Genomic DNA, 20,246 nt, shown 5'->3' with positions numbered 1-20,246 from the left:
TCAACTCTCCTTGATGTTATAGGGAATTTCAGCTTGCCAGAAATTAACTGGGAGCATCACACCTGGGCCAGAAGATTCTGAAAAACCTGGATGACAAGTTTATAGGACAGGTTCTAAGGGAGATGACTTGGAAAAATGCCCTCCTTGGTCTAATCTGTGTCAACAGAGTGGAGCTCCTAAGTGAAGTTGAGAATGGTGGCCATCTTGGCCACAGCAACTACGAAGGGATGGAGTTTAAAATCCCTGCTGACAGAAGGCAAAGTGCCAGCAAAACCTCAGCTCTGGACATGAGGAGAGCAGAAGTTCAGGCTGCTCAGGGAATTGGTAAGGTCCCCTTTCTCAGGTGCTGAGATCTATCATTGCTGGTCACTTTTTAAACACCTCCTAAGGAACAGGCAATTCCCAAGTGTTGGAAGTCAAGCAGGTGAGGCAGAAGACTGGCTTGGTTAAACAGGAATCTTCTGTTGGAAACAAGATAAAAAAGGAAGGTGTATGCCTAGTAGAAGCATGGTCAGGTGCCAGGGGGAGAATAGAGATGCTGCTGGCCACTGTAGGGAGAAAATTCAAGTGGCCAGAACTCAATGGGAGTTGAAGTTGGCAGAACAGTGGGGGACAATGAAAAGAGTTTTTTCAAATACATTAATAGCAATATGAAGTGTAAAAATAACATTGTCCCATTACAGGATGAGGATGGTCGTATCACAAACAGGGTCAGGGACAAGGCAGAGGTGTTTAACAGGATCTTTGCCTGTCTTCAACACAGATGATGGACTAAGAGGGTCTCAGTGCCCTGAGCTGGAGGACTATGAATTGTGCAGGATGTGCTCCAGCTGGATCCCTACAAAATCTATGGGGCCTGACGGCATTCAGCCAAGAATCCTCAGGGAGCTGCTGATGTCATCACAAAATGCCTGTTGATTTCTTTTTTCCTTTTTTTTTTTTTTTTTTTTTTTTTTTGAAGCAGTCGTGGGGAATCTGGAGAAGTCTCAGCTGACTGGAAACTGCTGAAAGTTGTCTCTGATTTTCAAGAAGGGCAAGGGGGATCCCAGAATCTGGCAGTCAGTCAGAGGCCTGTCAGTCTCACTTCAGTGCCTGGTAGTTATGGAGAAGATTAATGTGGGAGGTATCAAAAACCATCTTATCAAACCTGATTTCCTTTTATCACAAGTACTGCCACATAGCTGGTCAGGGAAGCCAGTTGATGTACCCTTTTTGGATTTCAGCAAAGCTTTTGATACTGTCTCTTAATAGGATCCTTCGACACAGAATGTCCAGCACACAGCTGGATCATTGTCGCACAGCTAGGGCACAAAGGGTTACAGTGAATGGGTGACATCAGAGTGGTGACCTGTCACTAGTGGGGTTCCACAGGCTTCCATCTTCAGGCCAGTGCTATTCATTAATGACTTGGAGGCAGGACAGGAAGGGCTACTGAGCAAGTTTGCAGGTGATACAAAACAGGGAGGAGCTGCTGACTTCCTTGAAGGCAGAGAGGCCCTGCACAGAGACCTTCACAAATTACAGAACTGGGCAATCACCAACTTTTGAAAGTTCAGTAAGGGGAAAGTGCCAGATTCTGCACCTGGATGTATGGACAGACTGGGGAAGGAGAGGCTGGAAAGCAACACTGTGGAAAGGGACCGACTGGGGAAGGAGAGGCTGGAAAGCAACACTGTGGAAAGGGACCTGAGGTCCTGGTCAATGGAAAGTTGAATTATGAGTCAGCAGTGGCCTGCCAGCCAGGAGGGCCACCTGTGTCCTGGGGGCATCAGGCACAGCATCACCGGCTGGGCAAGGGACAGGATTGTCCTGCTCTGCTCTGCACTGGGGCAGTTTTGGGCACTACAATATAGAAAAGACATTAAACTATTAGAGAGTGTCCAAAGGAGGGCAACAAAGATGGTGACGAACTTTGAGGAGAAGCCGTATGAGGAGCGACTGAGGTCCCTTGGTCTGTTCAGCCTCGAGGAGCTGAGGTCCTGGTCAATGGAAAGTTGAATTATGAGTCAGCAGTGGCCTGCCAGCCAGGAGGGCCACCTGTGTCCTGGGGGCATCAGGCACAGCATCACCGGCTGGGCAAGGGACAGGATTGTCCTGCTCTGCTCTGCACTGGGGCGGTTTTGGGCACTACAATATAGAAAAGACATTAAACTATTAGAGAGTGTCCAAAGGAGGGCAACAAAGATGGTGACGAACTTTGAGGAGAAGCCGTATGAGGAGCGACTGAGGTCACTTGGTCTGTTCAGCCTGGAGGAGACTGAGGGGAGACCTCACTGCAGTTACAACTTCCTCATGAGAGGAAGAGGAGGGACAGGCACTGATCTCTTCTCTGTGGTGACAGTGACAGGACCTGAGCGAGTGGCCTGAAGTTGTGCTGGTGGGAAGTTGATGTTGGATATTAGAAAAAGATTCTTCACCCAGGGGGTGGTTGGGCACTGGAACAGCTCCCCAGGGCAGTGGTCACAGCACCAAACCTGACAGAGTTCAAGGAGTCTTTGGACAGTGCTCTCAGGAATGTGGTGTGACTCTTGGGGTGTCCTGTGCAGAACCAGGAGTTAGACTCGATGGCCCTTGTGGGGCCCTTCCAACTCGGTCTATTTTATGAATCCAAGCTTGGATTATCATATAAATTTGGTGCATTCATACTTTCAGTGCTGACCTCTTTGTTTTCACTCTACATATCAAGTGTTTCATAATCAGTGACATGAAAGTAGTCTTAGGCCTAAATGGGTATCATGCAGGGGGTACACAATCCTTTTTAAGTGCTGTGGCATAACTAACTACACGTGGATGCTATTTCTTCATTCACTGGTAATTTGGTCTGAGTCACCATTATTATGTTTTATAGTAGTAGTAACCCTTCTCTAGAATTACATTGCTCAAGCCAAGATTTTATTAGATGTCTAACCAGTGTAAGAACAAGACTTGCTAAAGGATTAATTGATGTACCATTGCAAATGGTAGAAATAGGCAGGAGCTTAATGAGTCATACTAGGTACATACAGTGATACAAAAGTACTGTTTATTTTCAACATCAAAAAAATTACTTTTCTTTGGTTCTGTGGCTTTAAAGTCAATATAAAACCTGTTCACCTTATCAGGTCCTAGTGTAATGTCAAAAAAAACTAGTATAATACTTGTAAAACCCATCCTGAACACAAGCACTTCCCACTCCTGTTTATAAGCAAGTGCTATAAACAGCAACCTTCTGGCTGATTGTCTGTAAGAGGGAGCGAACTGTCTCTTCCAGCTCCACCAACTGCTTGGCTTTGTCTTCCAGAACTTTTTGATTGTTTTCATATGTATTTTCCAAATCTGTAGGCAAAGGAAGGCAAAAAAACCAGCTTAATTGGTGGTGTTTTAATGTAAATCATTATAGGTACAGATAAATTACTATTCAAATTTATTTCTGTTGTGGAAGATATGCTGACTGGGGAAAAAAAAACAAAAACCAAACAAAACCCCCAAAATCAACAAAGGCTGGAATGGCACCTTTTTGTTTCCTTAACATAGAGATGTAAAGGAACAAGGAAGTTATTTTCCAAAGGTGAAAATCCAAAAGTATATTTTGAGGGTTAAAATAATTGTCATTCTTTGCTCTATGGTGGCTTTTACAGAACAGTGAACTGTTTTGGCTTGTGATGATTAAGACTACTCAGCAAGTCACAGTAACTGCGCAGGAGTAGCAAAGGGCAAATTGCCTTGTTCTGGTTCAATCAACTTTGTCAACAGTAAATGTTAAATTAATCTGTGAACTGGAACTCCTGTCCTGATTAGCTCTTGTTTTAAGAGCTTTCCAGGGTGGGGTGAGGGGAGTACTGTTTGGAGATGGGGGTTTTGCTGGAACAGATGAGTCCTTGTCCTGAGCACAGTAGTTTTGTTCCTTCCCTGTGGCAATTCTGGGGGCAGTGAGAGGTGCCTCACCAGAAGTTTGTGTCTCACCTGTATCAGCTTATTCTGTAGAAATCTTTGCTTCAAAAGACTGTATTATGTCCATAAAGAATAAGGAAAGCAGATCAAGTCTCAGTAACAAAAAAGTAGCTTTTCTTTTCTCTTGCTGATGAATAGCTGGTTTAACAGCATGAAATTGCTTCATGTTCTGAGGTGCCAAATTACCTCCTCAGAACAGGCTTACCTTTGAGCAGCTGGAGTTTGCTGTTTGCTTGAGCCAACAAGGCTTTAGCTTCATCTTGCAACACGCCTGCTTTCCTCCGGGCCTCGGCTGACTCCTCTGTCTTCCTGGCAATGAGCTCTTCCACAGTTCTGTACTTGCCACTCAGCTCATTGTTGAGCACCTGTTCCGAATTCAAGCACAAGATGGAGCTCAAGTGAAGCCAATATAGAGTTGGCATTTCCAATACAGCCCGAGTTAGTTGGCATTTCCTCCCTCTGTCCTTTACTAAATCTGGCTGCCAGGAGAGACTACCCCGGGAGCTCTCTTAACAAAAGCAGAAACGGTGTCAGGATATTTCCTACTTTCTGTCCAAGACTAAGAGCTGTGGTGAAGACTCATCAGTTGCTCTTCTGCAGATCTGTGGCTGTTTTACAGCTTCAACACTGGCACTTGGCAGAGATTTATGGGATTCAGTTACAGGGTTCTGTAACTAATGAAAGCCATGGCCCCTAGAACTGCTGGAAAGCTACACCTGGCACAGCTCCTGGGCTGAGGGGTTGCATCTGGGGAGGAGTACCCTTGCTACCCTTTCAGCAACAAGAACTGAACTGGCTGCCCAGCTGGTGTTAGTGAAGGTGCTGGGAAAGTCATGAGGTTGGCTTCTCAGCTGTGCTTTTGCTTGTGGGGTTAATATTAAAGAAGTCCTATAGCCCAACTAAATTCAACCATTGAGCAAGATAACAAACCATAGCAGCACTGGAATTCTCTTGTGTTCACTTGACAGCACCTGAAATACTAATTAGTGTTTGGATATTGTTGAGTTGATGGATAATGCAGCTCTCCTGTCAGAAAATGGCTCTCTGGAGATTGGTGGGCTAACTACAGACAAGAGATGGGAGCAATGAAACTTCCTTTGGCAGACTGGTCGATTGTTTTGTTAATGAACATTCTTTTGCTATTACAAAAGTGTGTAGCAAACATTGGGAGTAATGCCATATGTTCACAGAGAAAAATCTTGCATCTCTGATATTTAGCAATTACTTCAGTTTTATGTTAAGATAATTACTTTTCCTGTTGCTTCATTCTGTATATGCCAAATTCTGGTTTGTTTGTCCTGAACCTATCATTGTCATAGAACCATAAATACTCTGTGGAAAAAAAAATTCCAGTTCTTCTGTGACATATAGTAAAGCTGAGGAACAGAAACCTACCTGTGAAAGGTTTCCTGCAGCTATTTCAGAACCTGAAAACTTCCCAATAAATCTCTCTCAGGATCTGATACCAAAGTAAAAAGTTGCTATCTTTGTTAAGAGCATAAATGTTGGAGTATTTTCTACCCCCAGAATATGAACAATAAATGTGACAGATCACATGTGTTCATTGATCTCCCTTTAGCCAAACCTGGGGGCAGGGGGGCTTGCTGGCTTCTCTTTTCAATCCTCTTTAGGATTGTTCCTGAGCTTCTCACCTTTTGAACTTCTTCAGCATTTTGTTTTGCACTAATAATTTTGTCTTCTATTTCTCCCACATTCCCTGAATTTGTAGCAGCCTTTTGCCTAAGGTCTTCAACACTCCTCTCTAGTTCAAACAGACGTAAGGTAGCATTGTTCAGCGTTTCTGCAGAAGCTGCATTTTCAGATTCAATCTAAGAGAAAGAAGAATGAGAGTTAGACTTTCAAAAGACAATGGATATAATACTAAACTTTCTCCATAAACCCTGCTCAACTAACTAGTTTGTGTCCACATATCTGAGTTAAAAGCAGTGTTTTAGTTTTGCTAAAAATGGCCCCTTTGCAGTCAGGGTGAAAAAGCTCAGTGCTTGAGAATGGTACATATGGGGCTGCACAAGCACTAAGGAACATGGTCAAAAAGCATTTGATTGCATTATGCACGCAAGAGTTGACTAATCCGTTGACAAAACTTCAGACATTTGACTCCATCATGTGATAATGGACTTGTGAAACTTCTAGACTGGACAAGCTTCATAAGTATAGATAGCACTGTGGTCTCATGAGGGCTTTGAGATGAAGTCTGCAAATACTTTATCTGACAAGATTGTAGCACTTGGCACTTCAATCTAGCATTTGTTTATTTTAGTCTGGTGCTGCAGTGTGGATGACTGAGCACACCAATACACAACCAGTGTGGCTGCCAGGTGTGGCATGCCAGGGGTCTTGTCAGACCTGCTGGTTTAGAGGGCTACAGTCCTGCTCATTTAATTTGGCTGGTGCAGGACAGGGGGTGAGAAAAGCCTTTTGGTAGGTTTTTTTTGTTGTTGTTGTCTGTTTGTTTGTTTATGAGCAAAAAGTCCCCTAGCATCTGTCCCACTCACTCAAAAGTTGATGTGAAGGCAGGAATGATGCAGTTTAGATGCAATTTAACTGCAGCCCTTGCTTTGCGGTACCCAAGAGCTTTCCCTAGACAGGCTTACATCAGTTTCTAAGCATCAGACTTGGTGCTGTTTCTATTATGTTAGGAAATACTCATAAAGAACTCACCGAAGTCAGCAAGTCTTGAGTTCCTTTAATATCTTCATCAGCTTGTTTGATGGCTTTTTCAGCTGCATTTTGAGCTTTTTCAGCTTCTTCCAGTGCTGCTTTCACCATGTCTGCAGTGACTTTAACATCTGTTGCACCTTTGCTGTGGAGCAAGATTGTTAATGCTAAAAACGCTCTTACTTTGGAACTGGAAAAAGAACATAGGCTGCAAGGGGCTGGTTTTGCCCCTTACTGAAGGAATAAGAATTTACATCAGGGAAAGTTAAACTGCATTTTCTGATGCAATGAGATGGAACAGGGCTGCATACCTCGCTCTTTTAGCTTCCTCCAGTAGCATTTCTGCTCTGGCAATGTCTCCAGCGCTCTGCTGCAGAATGACCTCAACATCAGAAAGGCTTTCTACACGCTCACGAATATCTTCTGTCAGGGCCTGCAGCTGCTGGGGAGTGCTTGGCATCTCCATGTTCAGCACTTCATTAGCCACTGCCTCAATGCTATCCAGGTCAGCACTGTCTTCTAGCAGATGGACACAAATGACAAATATGTGAGTAAAAGCTTCTCTCTGTCACATCTCAGCACTCAAATTCTTGTTCAGCTGCTTCCTTAAGAAGGAAAATCATGGGAAAACTTCCTCCCCCAGATCTATGGAAAATCAAGGTGTTAAAGCTGCTTCCCAAGGTGAAACTTCCCTCTCAGGAGAGGCCCAGCAGGTGTGCTGCTGGCACAGCACTCTTGAAAGCCATTTAAAGATCTTGGTGCTCAGCTGCACCACTCTGGGGAGGACCTGAGCCCACAGGAAACAAAACCAACAGCTGCACGTAGATGTATTTGTGCTCCCAGCATAGTCAGCCCTGAGCAAACAGGCAAGGAATGGGCTGCTGGCAAACAAGGCTCTCATTTAACCTTTTCTTGCTTTCTTACAGAGAGACAAACACAGTTTCTGACTTGCTTCCCCTTTAATACTACTTTGTCTTTCTAGCCAGAACTTACAGACATACTTGGCAAAGTACAGCAGTACAACAGCCTCAGCTGAAATGCACACAAGAACATGTCACAATTTGCTCTCACTTTCTTATTATCTTGGTTTTCTCTTGTTTTTTCTCATGTTTCCAGATTTCATCATACACACTGTCTGTCTAGGGGAGGTGGGGGGAATGATGACAACTGTTGCACTAACTCTTGGAAGATTAATACAGATGTAAAGCTAGTTTTCACAAACCCAGAATTAAAATATAATTAAAATGTAATGTTCTTACGCATTAGGAAGTCTCTAATCTGTTTAATAAGATTTCTCAGATCTTCATTGCTTCTGTCCACTTGTTCTTTTGTAGCATTGGTTTTAAGCAAAACTGCTTGCGCGTTTTGTTTTGCTTCATCTGCTCTCTGTTTTGCCTCAGAAACCTAAAGAAAGGAAAATGGAAGGCTTGCTTGCTTATCTTCTTATGCTTTAGGGCTTGTCTTAAAACAATTCATCTGGAGTCAGAAGTAATAGTAACAAGGAATGCTTTTTCTCATAAAACTCACAGAACACTTGGAAGCTGGCCCTGATCCATACCACCAGTGCTAGTTTAAACAACTCAGGCTGATGTTTAGTTATCCATGAAGCTTCACTCTAGCAAGCTCCCCTTCTGAAGATATTTACAAGCATGATGAAGTTACACAACCCAAAAGAACTATTTTCTACAGAAAACCAGCACATACTTTGTCAATTACTGTCTGTGCTACAACAGACAGATCTTCCTTTTTCTTTTTTACTATCTTAACAATTGATTTGGCATATTACCATTCTGGAGAGTTGCTCAACTTCTGCTAATGCACTGAGGATGTCTCTGTCAAAATCCATAGCCTTCTGCCAGGCATTGTGTGCTACAGTCACCAGCCCGTCACAGCCGGGGCCTCCACACTTCTTCTTCCCCTCGTCTGTCCGACAGCTCAGCCCCCCGCACTCGGACTCGGCACAGGAGGCTCCCGGAGCAGTGCCACACGTCTGCAGGGACACAGGGGAAGCAGTCACAGCCTGATTTCCATTCCATTGCCTGGGGCTGGAGTAGGATACTGTTCTACCACAAAATTTCAGAGTAAACTTTTTTTTCCAGAAGCAAAAAATATTTCTATCAGCAACATTGTGCTGAGAATTATCCACTGCTTGGTAAATTGGTTCAGTAATGAAATAACACAGGAGGTTTAACCAGAGGGAAAAATAAAATTCCCTGTTCTTGTGAGGCTCTTTTACCTTTTCATGCCCCCCCCTGCCCCCTCCCCATCTCTTTTTGCCTAATGATAGTCACTGACTCAGGTTTTGCAGCCAAAACATCTCCCTGGGAAAACCTAGGGGCTGAGCCAAGTTAGCTGCAGCTGTCTCCTGTGAAGTGTAAATGAGTCCCTCTTACCTGTTTGGCACGTAACCCAGCAGTAGCTAGAAAGCAAAAAGGTGTGTGTGTGTGTGTGTGTGTGTGTATGTGTCTCATAATTACACCTCCAAGCAACTCAGTATTTACTGCCTTGATAATCATCTACCCAAGACTTCAGCTCTTAAGAACAGTCAGAGCAGGAATGTAGGGGAAGAGAAACTAAACAGAAAGATGTCTCTCCCCTTCAGAGAAAAAAGGAGGGCTGAGGGAGTGGGAGGGATGACTGGTTGTAAAGGACAAGGGACAATCAGCGTGTGAAGAACTCGCTCTCTACCACAGGCCTGGCCTGCCCGGGGGAGTTAATGAGCAGTGCCCTGCAGCCTGTCTTCACCCAGGGCTGTTCAGGAATTGTTCACTGAATGCAGCTGGCCAACTTCAAAGAGAAACTGAGGGAACACCCAGCCTCTCCCAAGAAAAAGCCATCTTTAATCATATTTACAGATGAGTAGGCACCTTCAACAGAGAAAATGCCCTTTTGACTCCAGCTCCCTGCAAATTCTGCTTTGTCTTGAGCAGGAGGATGAGCCTGGGGGGATGCTGAGGCCTGTGGGTGTGTGCAGCAGCACAGCCTGGCTGGGCACTGTGCAGGCACAGTGTACCCAATGGAGTTGCAGAAGGGAAGAGGGGAGCCTAGGGAAAGCAAGCACTGAACTTGGGATAGGCTGAAGAGGATGGCTCTCAGCCCAACAGATTTGCCACACTTTTCTGCACGTGGGAACTCTGTCCCTAGCAAAGAACACTGGATTAGAACAGGGGTGATGGAAAAACAGGTGCTCTGTTGGGGCTGGGAAGAGTGGGAGGAAGACCAATGTGAAAGGCTGGTCTGTGAAAGCCAGTAGCGTCAGAGCCCACCAGTTAAACAACCCAGTTCTAGCCCACAAAACCGAGGGGGTGCTCAACCAAGCAAGGGGCATTTCTCATGAGCCAACCACACATCTCACACTGTGTAACTGCCATGCCTACAGCTCCTCCCTGCCCGTTGCTTCACCACAAACCCGACTCTCTTTCTGCTCCGGGTTTATCCCAGCGATGCTCAGCTGTGTACCTTCTCAGCCACCTCAGAGAGATCCAGGCTCTGCAGCTTTCCAGCGAGTTCATCCAGAAGGCGTGACTGCTCCTCCTGCTTAGCCTTGAACTGGGCCTCCTTCTCATTGATTAAGTCTTCCACTTCCTGCCGTGTTCGCGCTGACAGCTCCACGGCGCTATCGGGATGAACAGTGGAGGCATTGACCCTCTCCTCTGCCTCCAGGGACATCTGGAAGTACTTGGTGATACTGTCCAAGGCTCCTGCAGAAATCAGAGGGAGCTGATGAGAACTCTGCTGAGTAACCCAAAGTAATGTATATTACAAATGTTAGCGGATGACACATCAGGGCTAGTGATACATCACATTAAATGAAATGCTGGCCTTGGCAGCTGTGCCATTGCAAGGATGACAGAATTTGGCCTCTTGCAGAAAAAAAGTTTGCTTCTTTGCTTGGTGGAAAGTGTCAAGCTGGTCTTTGAAGTTAAGCCTTTCTCTGACCCTAGTGACTGAATTCTACTTGCCCTAAGGGCAAAAGGAGATACAGCCTTTGAAGGTTTTTAGGGGAACAGTCTGTTTTCTAAGGATTCCCTTATCCCAGCAGTTCTTATTGCTTGCCCTGGGATGTCTGGCTTATGGAGTCACTGCTTGGAAACTGGTCAGAGCTTTCCTGAGAAACAACTGCTTGATGAAAGATGCTGATTTATGGAACTGTTGATTTTGGACAACTCCTGGAGAGGCCTTGTGTGGGTGTGGGGGACCCTCTGGGGGTGACTATACTCTGCACCTTGGGGCAGCTTTCTTTTGCAGAATGGCAGAAGACTGGGACTCCCCATGCTACTCGCCTCACTCTGAAATCTCCCCTGTTCACTGAAAACAATCTCAGACTTCCTGCAAACCAGGAAATATATAAGAAAAACTATAAATACTTTCTTTGAAGTCAGCTTTCCAGATTTCCAAATAATTTGGTGACATTCGTCTTCCTCCAGCAAATTCTTGGCCCATTTCAGTGTGCCAATGGATATGCAAGGCTTGGGTGGCTCAGAAGAACTGGACCCTTTACCACAAGCTCTTTTTTTTCACCCAGAAATAGCAATTTAACAGACTGAAGGGAGCAAGAGGGATGTCCAGACACATCTTGAAATCTGTGATGCACTTTCTTCTGTTGTGTCTCATCTACAATGTGTTCAGCATGATACCTTAAGACGATTCTGTGCCCCAAGAATTTGAGCCAGCTTTGCAATGTGCAGAGGAAGACAGACCAGATAAGGGGGCAAAAATTCCTGCTGCATCAGCAACTCTGCTAATGCACAGAAAAAACCTGTCCCTGAGGAACTGTGTTTTATTACAAGTTAGAAGATTAATCTGGTACTTAAACTCATGCACTAATTAAATCTTTGGCCACCCTGCTGCCTTCTCCCCCTCCCTGTGACACTTACCCCGAACATCAGAGATCTTGATGAACTCTAGCTGCTCTGCAAGTTCTTTCACGACGTGGTCGAGACTTTTGGCATCTGTCTCCAGTGCACTCAGGTCTGCGTCTGTGCTATTGCTCTTCGCTGATAAGGCTGATAGGTTTTCTTCTATGTCAGCTATCTTAACTGTAACATCTGCTGTCAGCTTTCTGTAAAACAGGCACAGGACTCAACACGGCGAGGAAGAAGGGTCATATGCCTCATACTTCAGTGGAGCATGGTGGCTAGACATGTACCCAGCTTCTCCCACGGCAGGACCTGTCCTCCCTCAGTGGAGCTCCAAGGGATTTGTAACAACATGCCTACCTAGAATACTGTTTTGTTTCCTTTATTATACAAACCTACTTTTTAATCTACGGCACATTTATAAACCCAAAGTGCCAAATTGCTCAGAAAACAGCTGCATTGTGTAAGATTAACTGGAGGGAGATTCCAGAGGACTGGAGTCATGCTCTTGTATCATGGCAACTGCATAGGTCAGAGTTGACTACTATGATCCATACATAATTCGCTTCGCATCCCACACAGCTCAAATGTAGTTTTGATTACTACGAGTTCATCAGACAGAACTGAACTTCAGGAAGCAGGGAGGGGGGAGCCTAAGTTTTAACACAATGGATTCTTTAAACTCTTCCGTACAGATCCCTCCTCACCAGAGTTTTGAAGGAAAACCTCCTGCTCTAAGCACTCACTCAGTGAGCCACGGAGCAGGCTTTAGCTACTGGGATAACCCTAAAAGGAAAAGCAAGTGAGTTACATGTCAAGGCTGCTGTGTGAAGTGGGCATAGGAAGCTATTCCCATCCATGGTGATCCTGTCAAGGCAAGCATTTCCTCATTCTGAAAGAATCAAGGCAGTATTTGAGACCTAATATCAATTTACAGCTTTCTCAATAGCCCAACAGCCTGCTGTTTTCCAGGACTCCTCCAAAGCCCAGCACTTTCTATACAGCCAGAGAGGAGCAAGAACAGCTACTCATAAGGTATGTTAGGGAAAAGCAGCTCTTCAGCTGCTCTGATCTCCCTCAATACACACAGAGTCCAGAAGCAGCAGCAACCTTCAGCTCTCCAGCAGGGAGGGGAGCTGTAGGGCACAAACGATTCCTAATTGAGACATTTGTGCTTTAATCCTCGCCCCTTTGCTTCACAATGCACAAGCAACTTGGAGCAGTTGCAGACAGGGCTAGAAAGCCTCTGTAATCCTACTTAATGTTAGGCTGCCCCATCTCCAGACCACCATCTTTTGCATGCTTAGCCCTAAAATAAAATACAAGGCTTCTACTCTCAGAAAAAAGGAAACAATTCTTGTTATAAACCTGGTGCTTCCCCCAACACGTGCTCAGAGTGCAGAAAGAAGCCCAAAGTTTCCAACTCATCAGCTACACGCGGAAATCCAGGAATTTAATCTCTCCCCCTCTTCATTCTGTCACATAATAGCAGTGTTTGTCCTTTGCCCTGGGGCAGCACAAGGCAAGCATGAGTGGCTCCCTGGTAATTAGCTGCCTGGAGAGCAGTGGGAGCAGGACAACCCAGCCCAGCCTGTGGCTGCTGCACTGCTCCTGCCTGCCCCAAGAGGATTCTGCCCAGTGGGAAGGGCACTCACTGCCAGTGCTGAGCATGGCAAGGTGCTCCAGCAGCCCAGGAGCCACAGAACCCTCACCCAGCCAGAGTGCCCTCAGCTCAGCATGGGGACACCAGTCACTCAAGTAAATCCCAGCTCACTGGAACTCCCACTCCTTCCCATGACAGACTGATCCAAGTAACTACAACTGTACTCACTCTGCTTCCTCAAAGAGATTGCCAATGTTCTTCAGGGGCTCTGCTGCTGGATTTTGAGCAATGATGGTTTTAATTTCAGTGAGCTTCTCCTCCAGTGTGTTGAGCGTCTGCTGGTATGGGCCAGTGACTCCAGTGATTTTGAGGGTATTGGCCCTGTCCAAGAACTGCTGGGTTCTATTAGCCAGCTCGCTGATGATCACATCCCAGAGGGCAAAGCACTGGTGGCAGGGCACGCAGTCAGGGAAGAAGCCTGAGTAGCCCCGGGAGCACTTGTCACAGTGAAGCCCTTCCACGCCTTCATTGCAGATGCACTGCCCAGTGGCACGGTCACACTGTGGGGTCTGGATGCCACGAGGGTTGCAGTCACATGCTGGGAGGAGAAAAAGGCACACGTGAAGGCCTTGGAAAGGGAAATGACTGTGATGTTGGCAGGGTGGGAAAAAATTAGTTATAATAAAGTGGTGAAATGAATACAGATGTGGTCAGTGTCTCAGTTATAAAAAGCTAATTGTGGATGTATCACTTATCTATGGAGAAAGCAAGTGTGAGTGAGAAAGGGGAGACAGATGGGGAAATAACTAGGGGAGATCAGGATTTGCACATCTTGGAAATAGGAACAAAAATGGAGCAAGGATGGACACCACTTGTTGCAAAGTTCAGATGTCAGCTAGATAGCAACTGAAAACAAAGATCCCAGTTTCTCTCCTGCAACGAAGAGTGAGTACAGCAAGGCTCTTGGGACAGGAAAAGAAGAGGCAGGCAGGCACATAGCAGAGGGTTTCAGAGCAAATAATGAGAGAAAAAGGAAAATTGAACTAGGAACAGCCATTTACTGTCTCCTCTGGCAGAGGAGAAACACTCAGGTGAGGAACCCTGCAGATCACAATCCAACCACCGCCCCTGCACCTCCCACAAACAGGGCACTAAAAGGAGATAACTGATTACACAGCACTTGGTTAAGTGGAAGGTAAGGCCCCTCTTCTGTAAGGTGCTGTGGGTGCTAAAAGTGGAATGGGCTTCCAAGAACAGGACAAATCTATGGAGCAAAAGCCCTTGTGAGATCTTCTAGGCAGAGGTACAAGGACTGGCTCAGAACATGCTCCTGCCATGGAGAGAGGAAAAACATTCACAACACACACTGAGGATCCTGGCACTGGGCTGACATTTTGGGTATACAGAAAATCAGGAAAAAATCTGGCAGTGAAAAGTAGAATAGAACAAAAATGTGGTCATGGGCAGCCCTGTAGTGTTTGAGGTGTTAAGGACCGCTGTTTGTCACCCTCAATGTCACCCTCAGTGGAAATGAGGACACTTAACAGATTTATAACTTTGAAAGAATTATTTCACACTGAGCACCAACTTCAGAGTTAGCATTCACACCTTCATGAAATACATTTCTTTGGCACTAACCCATCACAGAGAGAAGTTAATCACTTAACTCAGTGATGCACAGTCACTGCTGAAAGCACACACATGCTCTGTACACAATAATGCTATCAGGAGAAGCATTTCCATGCAGTGAGGCTGCCACTTGACCTCCTTAGTTATACAGGAGGCAGCAGCAGCAGAGGACATCACCAACATGCAAAGCTTTTAATAAAAAGATGGCAGCAAGCAACAAAAAGAGAGGCTTTGAAAATATGCACATCATCTACCTATCATTATGGCAGAGCACACCCAAAACAGGTCAAGCACATGTTCCCTAAACAGGAAAAGGACTGGCATACCTGATAAAACGCCTCACTTACACATCCATTTACCAGGCATTCTCGAAGAAGGTTAAATGGCTCAAAAGGGCCCATAAATCAATTCACACACCCAAAGCAAATGCCCCCTTGAAAATAGGGCAAAACACAAAGCTGTTTTCAAGACTGTACATTGTTTCCTTCAATGCCAGAGCACAGTGGTGGTCTTCAGTTCAAAACTTACACAAAGAGCCCCAGCAGAACAAATCGCTCCTCAACAAAACGACTTTCTTGTACAACGTGAATATGATAGGCAAGAGACAAAAATAACTTCTGCTGCCTGCACAATTGAGCAAAACGGTCTTTTGTTCTTTGAACTATACCCTGACACAAGAGATTGTTTTTACTTTACATCGAAAGTGCTTAAGTAGTCAACTCACCATGGAATATGCTCCCTGCAGGCAAACCGTTTGAGTTCCTGTTTGAAGGTCAGTTAACCCTTCTGTCAACTAATAAGACCCTTGGTATAATGATGAATTGTCCAAATTCCTCTGTATAGAAAGAGGCTAAATGGCATGTGGTTTCTCTCAAAGATCCTGAGGTCTGATCAAGTTACATGAATACTTGCTGCTGACAAATCAGAGCACTATATTTACTTGCAGATTTAAAAGGCTTAATGTGAAAAAAAAACCATAACCCCATATTGGTAATTCTACTCCTGAATACCTGCATGTTCAGGAAATGCAGATGACATGGCTTTAGTAGCATTTACATGGCAAAGTGGATTCCAAAATCTCTGGAACCAGAAAACACTAGGGAAGAAGAGAAAATAATTTAGGTACTAACATACTGTTTGCAAAGTGAAAACCCAAACTCCACAGCTGCCTGTTGGGGGATGATAAGAGCAAAGAAGTAATTTATTCTAAATGCAGAGCAACAGTTGGAAGAATACAGTCCTACAAATCTCCCAAATTGAGCTTTGCAGGACCATGAGAAATTGTACAAGGCAGCTAGAAACATTATTGTGTCTTATTTCTCCATTTTAAGGCTTTTTATCAAGCTCACAAGCAGGCAATCCTGGCTCTAAATTACCTCAGTCCCCTGAATGAAATGTATATAGAATGGCTTTCAAAAGTGCTGGTTTCCTATTGCTCTTCCTCCTCTCCATTATCTTCCCAAGACATTAACCATATACAGGACCACACCAGATTTCACCCCAAACCATCTTTAACACCTCTAGTGGATGAGTCCTGTACCTTGTGCCCTGAACACCTCCACCAGGCATTTTACACCCCAGCAAGGAGCACGTTCAAGACCACTGAAGAAGAACAGCTTCCATTTATGCCATGGTGGGGATCAAACCCTCTACTCACTGCAGTTGTGGTCAGTTCTCAAGAGAAGGAAAGCAAGCCCAAGCAAAGATCACGTAAAGCCTTCTCCATGGTGAGTAGCACCTTGAATACTGCAGTCTACCAGGCAAATAGCTCAGTGCCAGCTTTCACCTCCACCTCAGGAAATGTCTGCCTGCCAAGAACCTGCTGGCTTCAGTCTCTTTGATTGAAGGGCATGACTTCATCCTCAAGGAACAAAAGCATAGTGACAGTAGCAGGATGTATGTGAAAGGAAAGGAGGCCCTCTGAGCTGGCACAGACTGGAAAAGACTGGCACGGGATTGGCAAGGAGCTCATGGAAGAACAACTGAGTTACATATCTATCATTCAAGATGGTGGGTGCACATGCACCAGAAAATTCCTATGACATTCTAGTATCCCTGCCAATGAACTGGGATGTGAGTACCAGAGATACCTTGACTCCTATCACCCGCTAGAAACAGAGCAAACACTATGGCAGAGTGATCCAGCACATCATGCCCACTATTGTGTTTGACCAAAGTACCACCATCACTTCTAGCCACAGCAGAGTTCTTGCTCCTCCAACACCTCCTTTGTTATGTCCAACTATTCCTATGGCCATGGTGTGACTCAGAAGCAGCTCTGCACCTGGCAGGCTAACTCAAACACGGCCTTCAAAGTATTGCTTTGCTCAGGAGATTTTGGCTCCAACCAGCACACTCATAAATCTGATGAAAGACCTGAGTAATACAACACATCCAGTGTTAAGAGTATATCTGGTTAATCTGAACTTTTTCATGAACAAGAAACACACAGGCACATTTAGGGATGCAGATGTGCCTGCAGATGTTTCAGATGTGGCTCACTAGCTACCAACAGCTTTATACTCTACTTATATGTGGCACAGGGAAAGACAAAGTCCTATAAACTCCTTTTATGTCGCTTCCCTTACATGATGCTTACATGACAAGAAACTGGAAAAGTAGTTCATTCTGCACTGCAAAATCAAACAGATGTTGAGTTTACTTCAAGATACTTGGATGCCTTGACCACTTTGAGTTGGAAATGCCTTCAAGACAAATGGTTGATTACTCTCCCTTCAAGCAGACAGATGGCCCAAAGCCAAGGTGAAGGGCTGAAAGGTAATGCAGACAAGCTGCTTGCATTGAAGATCAGTGTTAGACAGGCTTCAAATCTCTAAGCAGAGCAGGACATAGCAGTACCTCCCATGGAAAACACAGTGGAGGAAAAGAAGTCTTTTGAAATTGTTGGCCCAAGATTTAAGGGTTTTCAAAGGAGCATTTACTAAATTAAACAATAGGTTTCTGTTTTGAAATGTCATTTTGGAACTGGGCGTATTGTTTTCTTTAACTGAGTGTGTAACTCAATCAACGATTCTTTTGTGACATACTTCAACTTCAGTGAAACCATATTTTTGGAAAAGTTTTAGCCAAATCCTTCAGTCAGGATGTGCTGATTAGCAGATTATGAGGATTGTAGCTGTATCTGTTCATAAATGCATGTGCACGTATGTGCATGCACACACTGAATATCCATGGGTAATTTCTGTATCACCTTCATCAGTGCATTTCTCCTCCTCCTTTTTCCTGATCCTAAAGATAAAAGTAACACTGAAACATGTATACCAAATGCAGTCATGAAAAAATCTAAGAGGAGAAATCCAAAAGAAGCAAGTAACTAGCTGGAGAGGTTTGCTTTAAGCCCAAAAGGATCTGTGAATTGCTTTATCTTTTCCCTACTCTGACAGCTCAGCTATATTTTCCTCTGATTTTAAATATTTTAAACTTCCATTTAAACTCACTTCCATTTAAACTACTGTAATTCAATATGCAGTATATTTGCACATCACTTAATTTAAACTCAGGTGTGTCAAAGCACTTGGTACTACCGCAGAGGTGACAGAATGGATATTGAATGGCTGTATGAAGACCAGTATCAGTGTTCAATTCTTTACTGAGGAATGCCAGGAGCAAACAAGTGTTGTACATCATCCTACACTGAATAGAAATAATTTTTCCAGAAATATTTTTTTTTTTACTGCTTGAGACTGAGGGTGGCAAGCATCAAATGTTTAACTCCTCCACAGAAAAAACACAAAGGTTTTGTTCAAACATGATTTCCTGGCAAAATTTACCAGTGGTAGTGAGGCACTGTGATAAGAAAACCATTCAACAATTTATAAGGTTGAAAGTTTTGCAGAGCTAGCAAATTTCTTCTGAATAATCAGCTATTGATTCAAGTTACCCTGCAAGCATAGTGCTAACTCCTCGGCATCATGATTTTCAGTAGGAATGTTAAGATAAGATCCCAGCCTAAAATTACTGGAGTTGTGCTACATCTTAACATGCTAGCAGACCATGCCAAAAGGATAGTTTTCTGGAAACAATCAATACACATTACAGTATTTTATGACCCTAGGTCAATTAAAATTATGGAACTCAAAATGAAAATTCTATTTTCTTTAGCACAGAATTTGTCTGACTTCCTTTAGGCACTTCTCACAGAAGGAAACAAGACATCTCTGAACACCAAAAACATCTCCTATAAAAGCAGCCTATGCGCCAGGTAATCTTAAATTTTAAGAATACAAAAGTTATTCTTAAATGGCAATAGGGTAATTTTTAGCGAACTGCTGTTCCTGCACCAGCATATAACAAAGACTAAAAACTGAGAAAAACAACATTCTTGTCAATGTATGCAGTATGCATTTGACAAAAAACATTACCTTTTTTTTTTCATTGTAGTTCAATTAAATTCTGTGACTTTACAGTAAGACTTGATACTCATGTCTGACACAGGACATGCTTCTTGTGAAGGGGCTATAGCAACACCACCTAACTTCCAATCTCACACAGTACCTCCTACTAACTGCACTCTGGTCTGCTTGTTCAATTTATTACAACAGCAATGACAGCAAAATTGTCATCTCCTTCATATTAGATGAAACATAAACTTTAAGTATCTACTGTGCCTTTGCATTGTTTGAGCTGCATCTGCAGCTACTCCACATCTCAGGCTTCCCATGAGCCTGGAGCCTTCTGCTGGAGATGTGCTTTGTGGGTTGAAGTTGGTGCAGAACTCGGCATGCTGAGTCCTGCATTTTAGTTGCCAGGCTTTGGAAACGCTCCAGCAGAATGCCTGGGAGACCTGAATTTCATGAACTCTGTAGTGCTATTATTTACTACCTTAGGGAGGATTTTTATGCACACACACACACACACATTCACATGCATGCTCATGTGGAGCTGCAGCCAGCTCAAGGCTGGAGCAATGGCAGAAGAGTCCTGCCAAGGAGCTGGCACTGCCTCCAGAGCAGGCAATGCTCACAGCACAGCTCCTGCTCACTGTAACTCCCCAGGAACCTGCACGAGGCCAGAGAGAAATGCTGGGCTCTTCCCCATCTCTATGCCTCTGCTGTGCTTGTTTCAGGCATTATGTTGAATTCAATGAGACAATGTTGTGCTTTTTCAAAGCACAGGGAGTAAGCAGCCTCTGAAGACCCAGCCAGAGGCTCTCTGTGGTGTGTAATCCCCAGTGGGTGCTGAAGTGCAGCCAGTGCTGTGGGTTCAGGATGCTGTCCAAATGCAGGCACCCACCTCAGCTGGCCCCTCACACCTCAGCGATGTGGTGCCACTGTGATCTCCATGGACACACAGAGAGGAGACATCAGATGACATTTTCTCTCCACAGCAAAGGGCACAGACTGTAGTACCCAGACCAGGTACAAAAACCTGCCTTCCCTGGCTTCTGCTTCACCATGTCTGATCTTACCAAGGTTTCTAGAAGAGACATCACAGGTAGCAGCTGGCAATGGGGATGGCAGGGAAGAGTGCCCTAGAGCCTGGTATCCCCTGGAGTGTATTGGGACCCCAGGCCAGTACATCAACTC

The 20,246-nt window shown here is 44.6% G+C and overlaps 1 protein-coding gene across 1 annotated transcript in view; it reads right to left on the bottom strand.

The window, feature by feature from the left end:
* Positions 1 to 2,879: 2,879 nt before the first annotated feature.
* LAMB1 (laminin subunit beta 1) overlaps positions 2,880 to 20,246 on the bottom strand; it is a 42,429-nt gene continuing 25,062 nt past the window's right edge. The window contains exons 24-33 of the mRNA XM_041474589.1: positions 13,300 to 13,669; positions 11,487 to 11,671; positions 10,069 to 10,310; positions 8,396 to 8,599; positions 7,869 to 8,013; positions 6,921 to 7,128; positions 6,613 to 6,754; positions 5,583 to 5,759; positions 4,136 to 4,295; positions 2,880 to 3,315 (exon numbers count right to left, since the gene is read on the bottom strand). Of these exons, the coding sequence (XP_041330523.1) occupies positions 3,179 to 3,315; positions 4,136 to 4,295; positions 5,583 to 5,759; positions 6,613 to 6,754; positions 6,921 to 7,128; positions 7,869 to 8,013; positions 8,396 to 8,599; positions 10,069 to 10,310; positions 11,487 to 11,671; positions 13,300 to 13,669 (1,970 nt within the window). The 3' untranslated portion in view covers positions 2,880 to 3,178. The remainder of the gene's footprint in view (positions 3,316 to 4,135; positions 4,296 to 5,582; positions 5,760 to 6,612; positions 6,755 to 6,920; positions 7,129 to 7,868; positions 8,014 to 8,395; positions 8,600 to 10,068; positions 10,311 to 11,486; positions 11,672 to 13,299; positions 13,670 to 20,246) is intronic.

This window comes from Pyrgilauda ruficollis, unplaced genomic scaffold (genome assembly GCF_017590135.1).
Source record: "Pyrgilauda ruficollis isolate IOZ18807 unplaced genomic scaffold, ASM1759013v1 scaffold33, whole genome shotgun sequence".
Lineage (NCBI taxonomy): Eukaryota > Metazoa > Chordata > Aves > Passeriformes > Passeridae > Pyrgilauda > Pyrgilauda ruficollis.
This window is presented reverse-complemented; position numbering and strand designations above follow the sequence as displayed.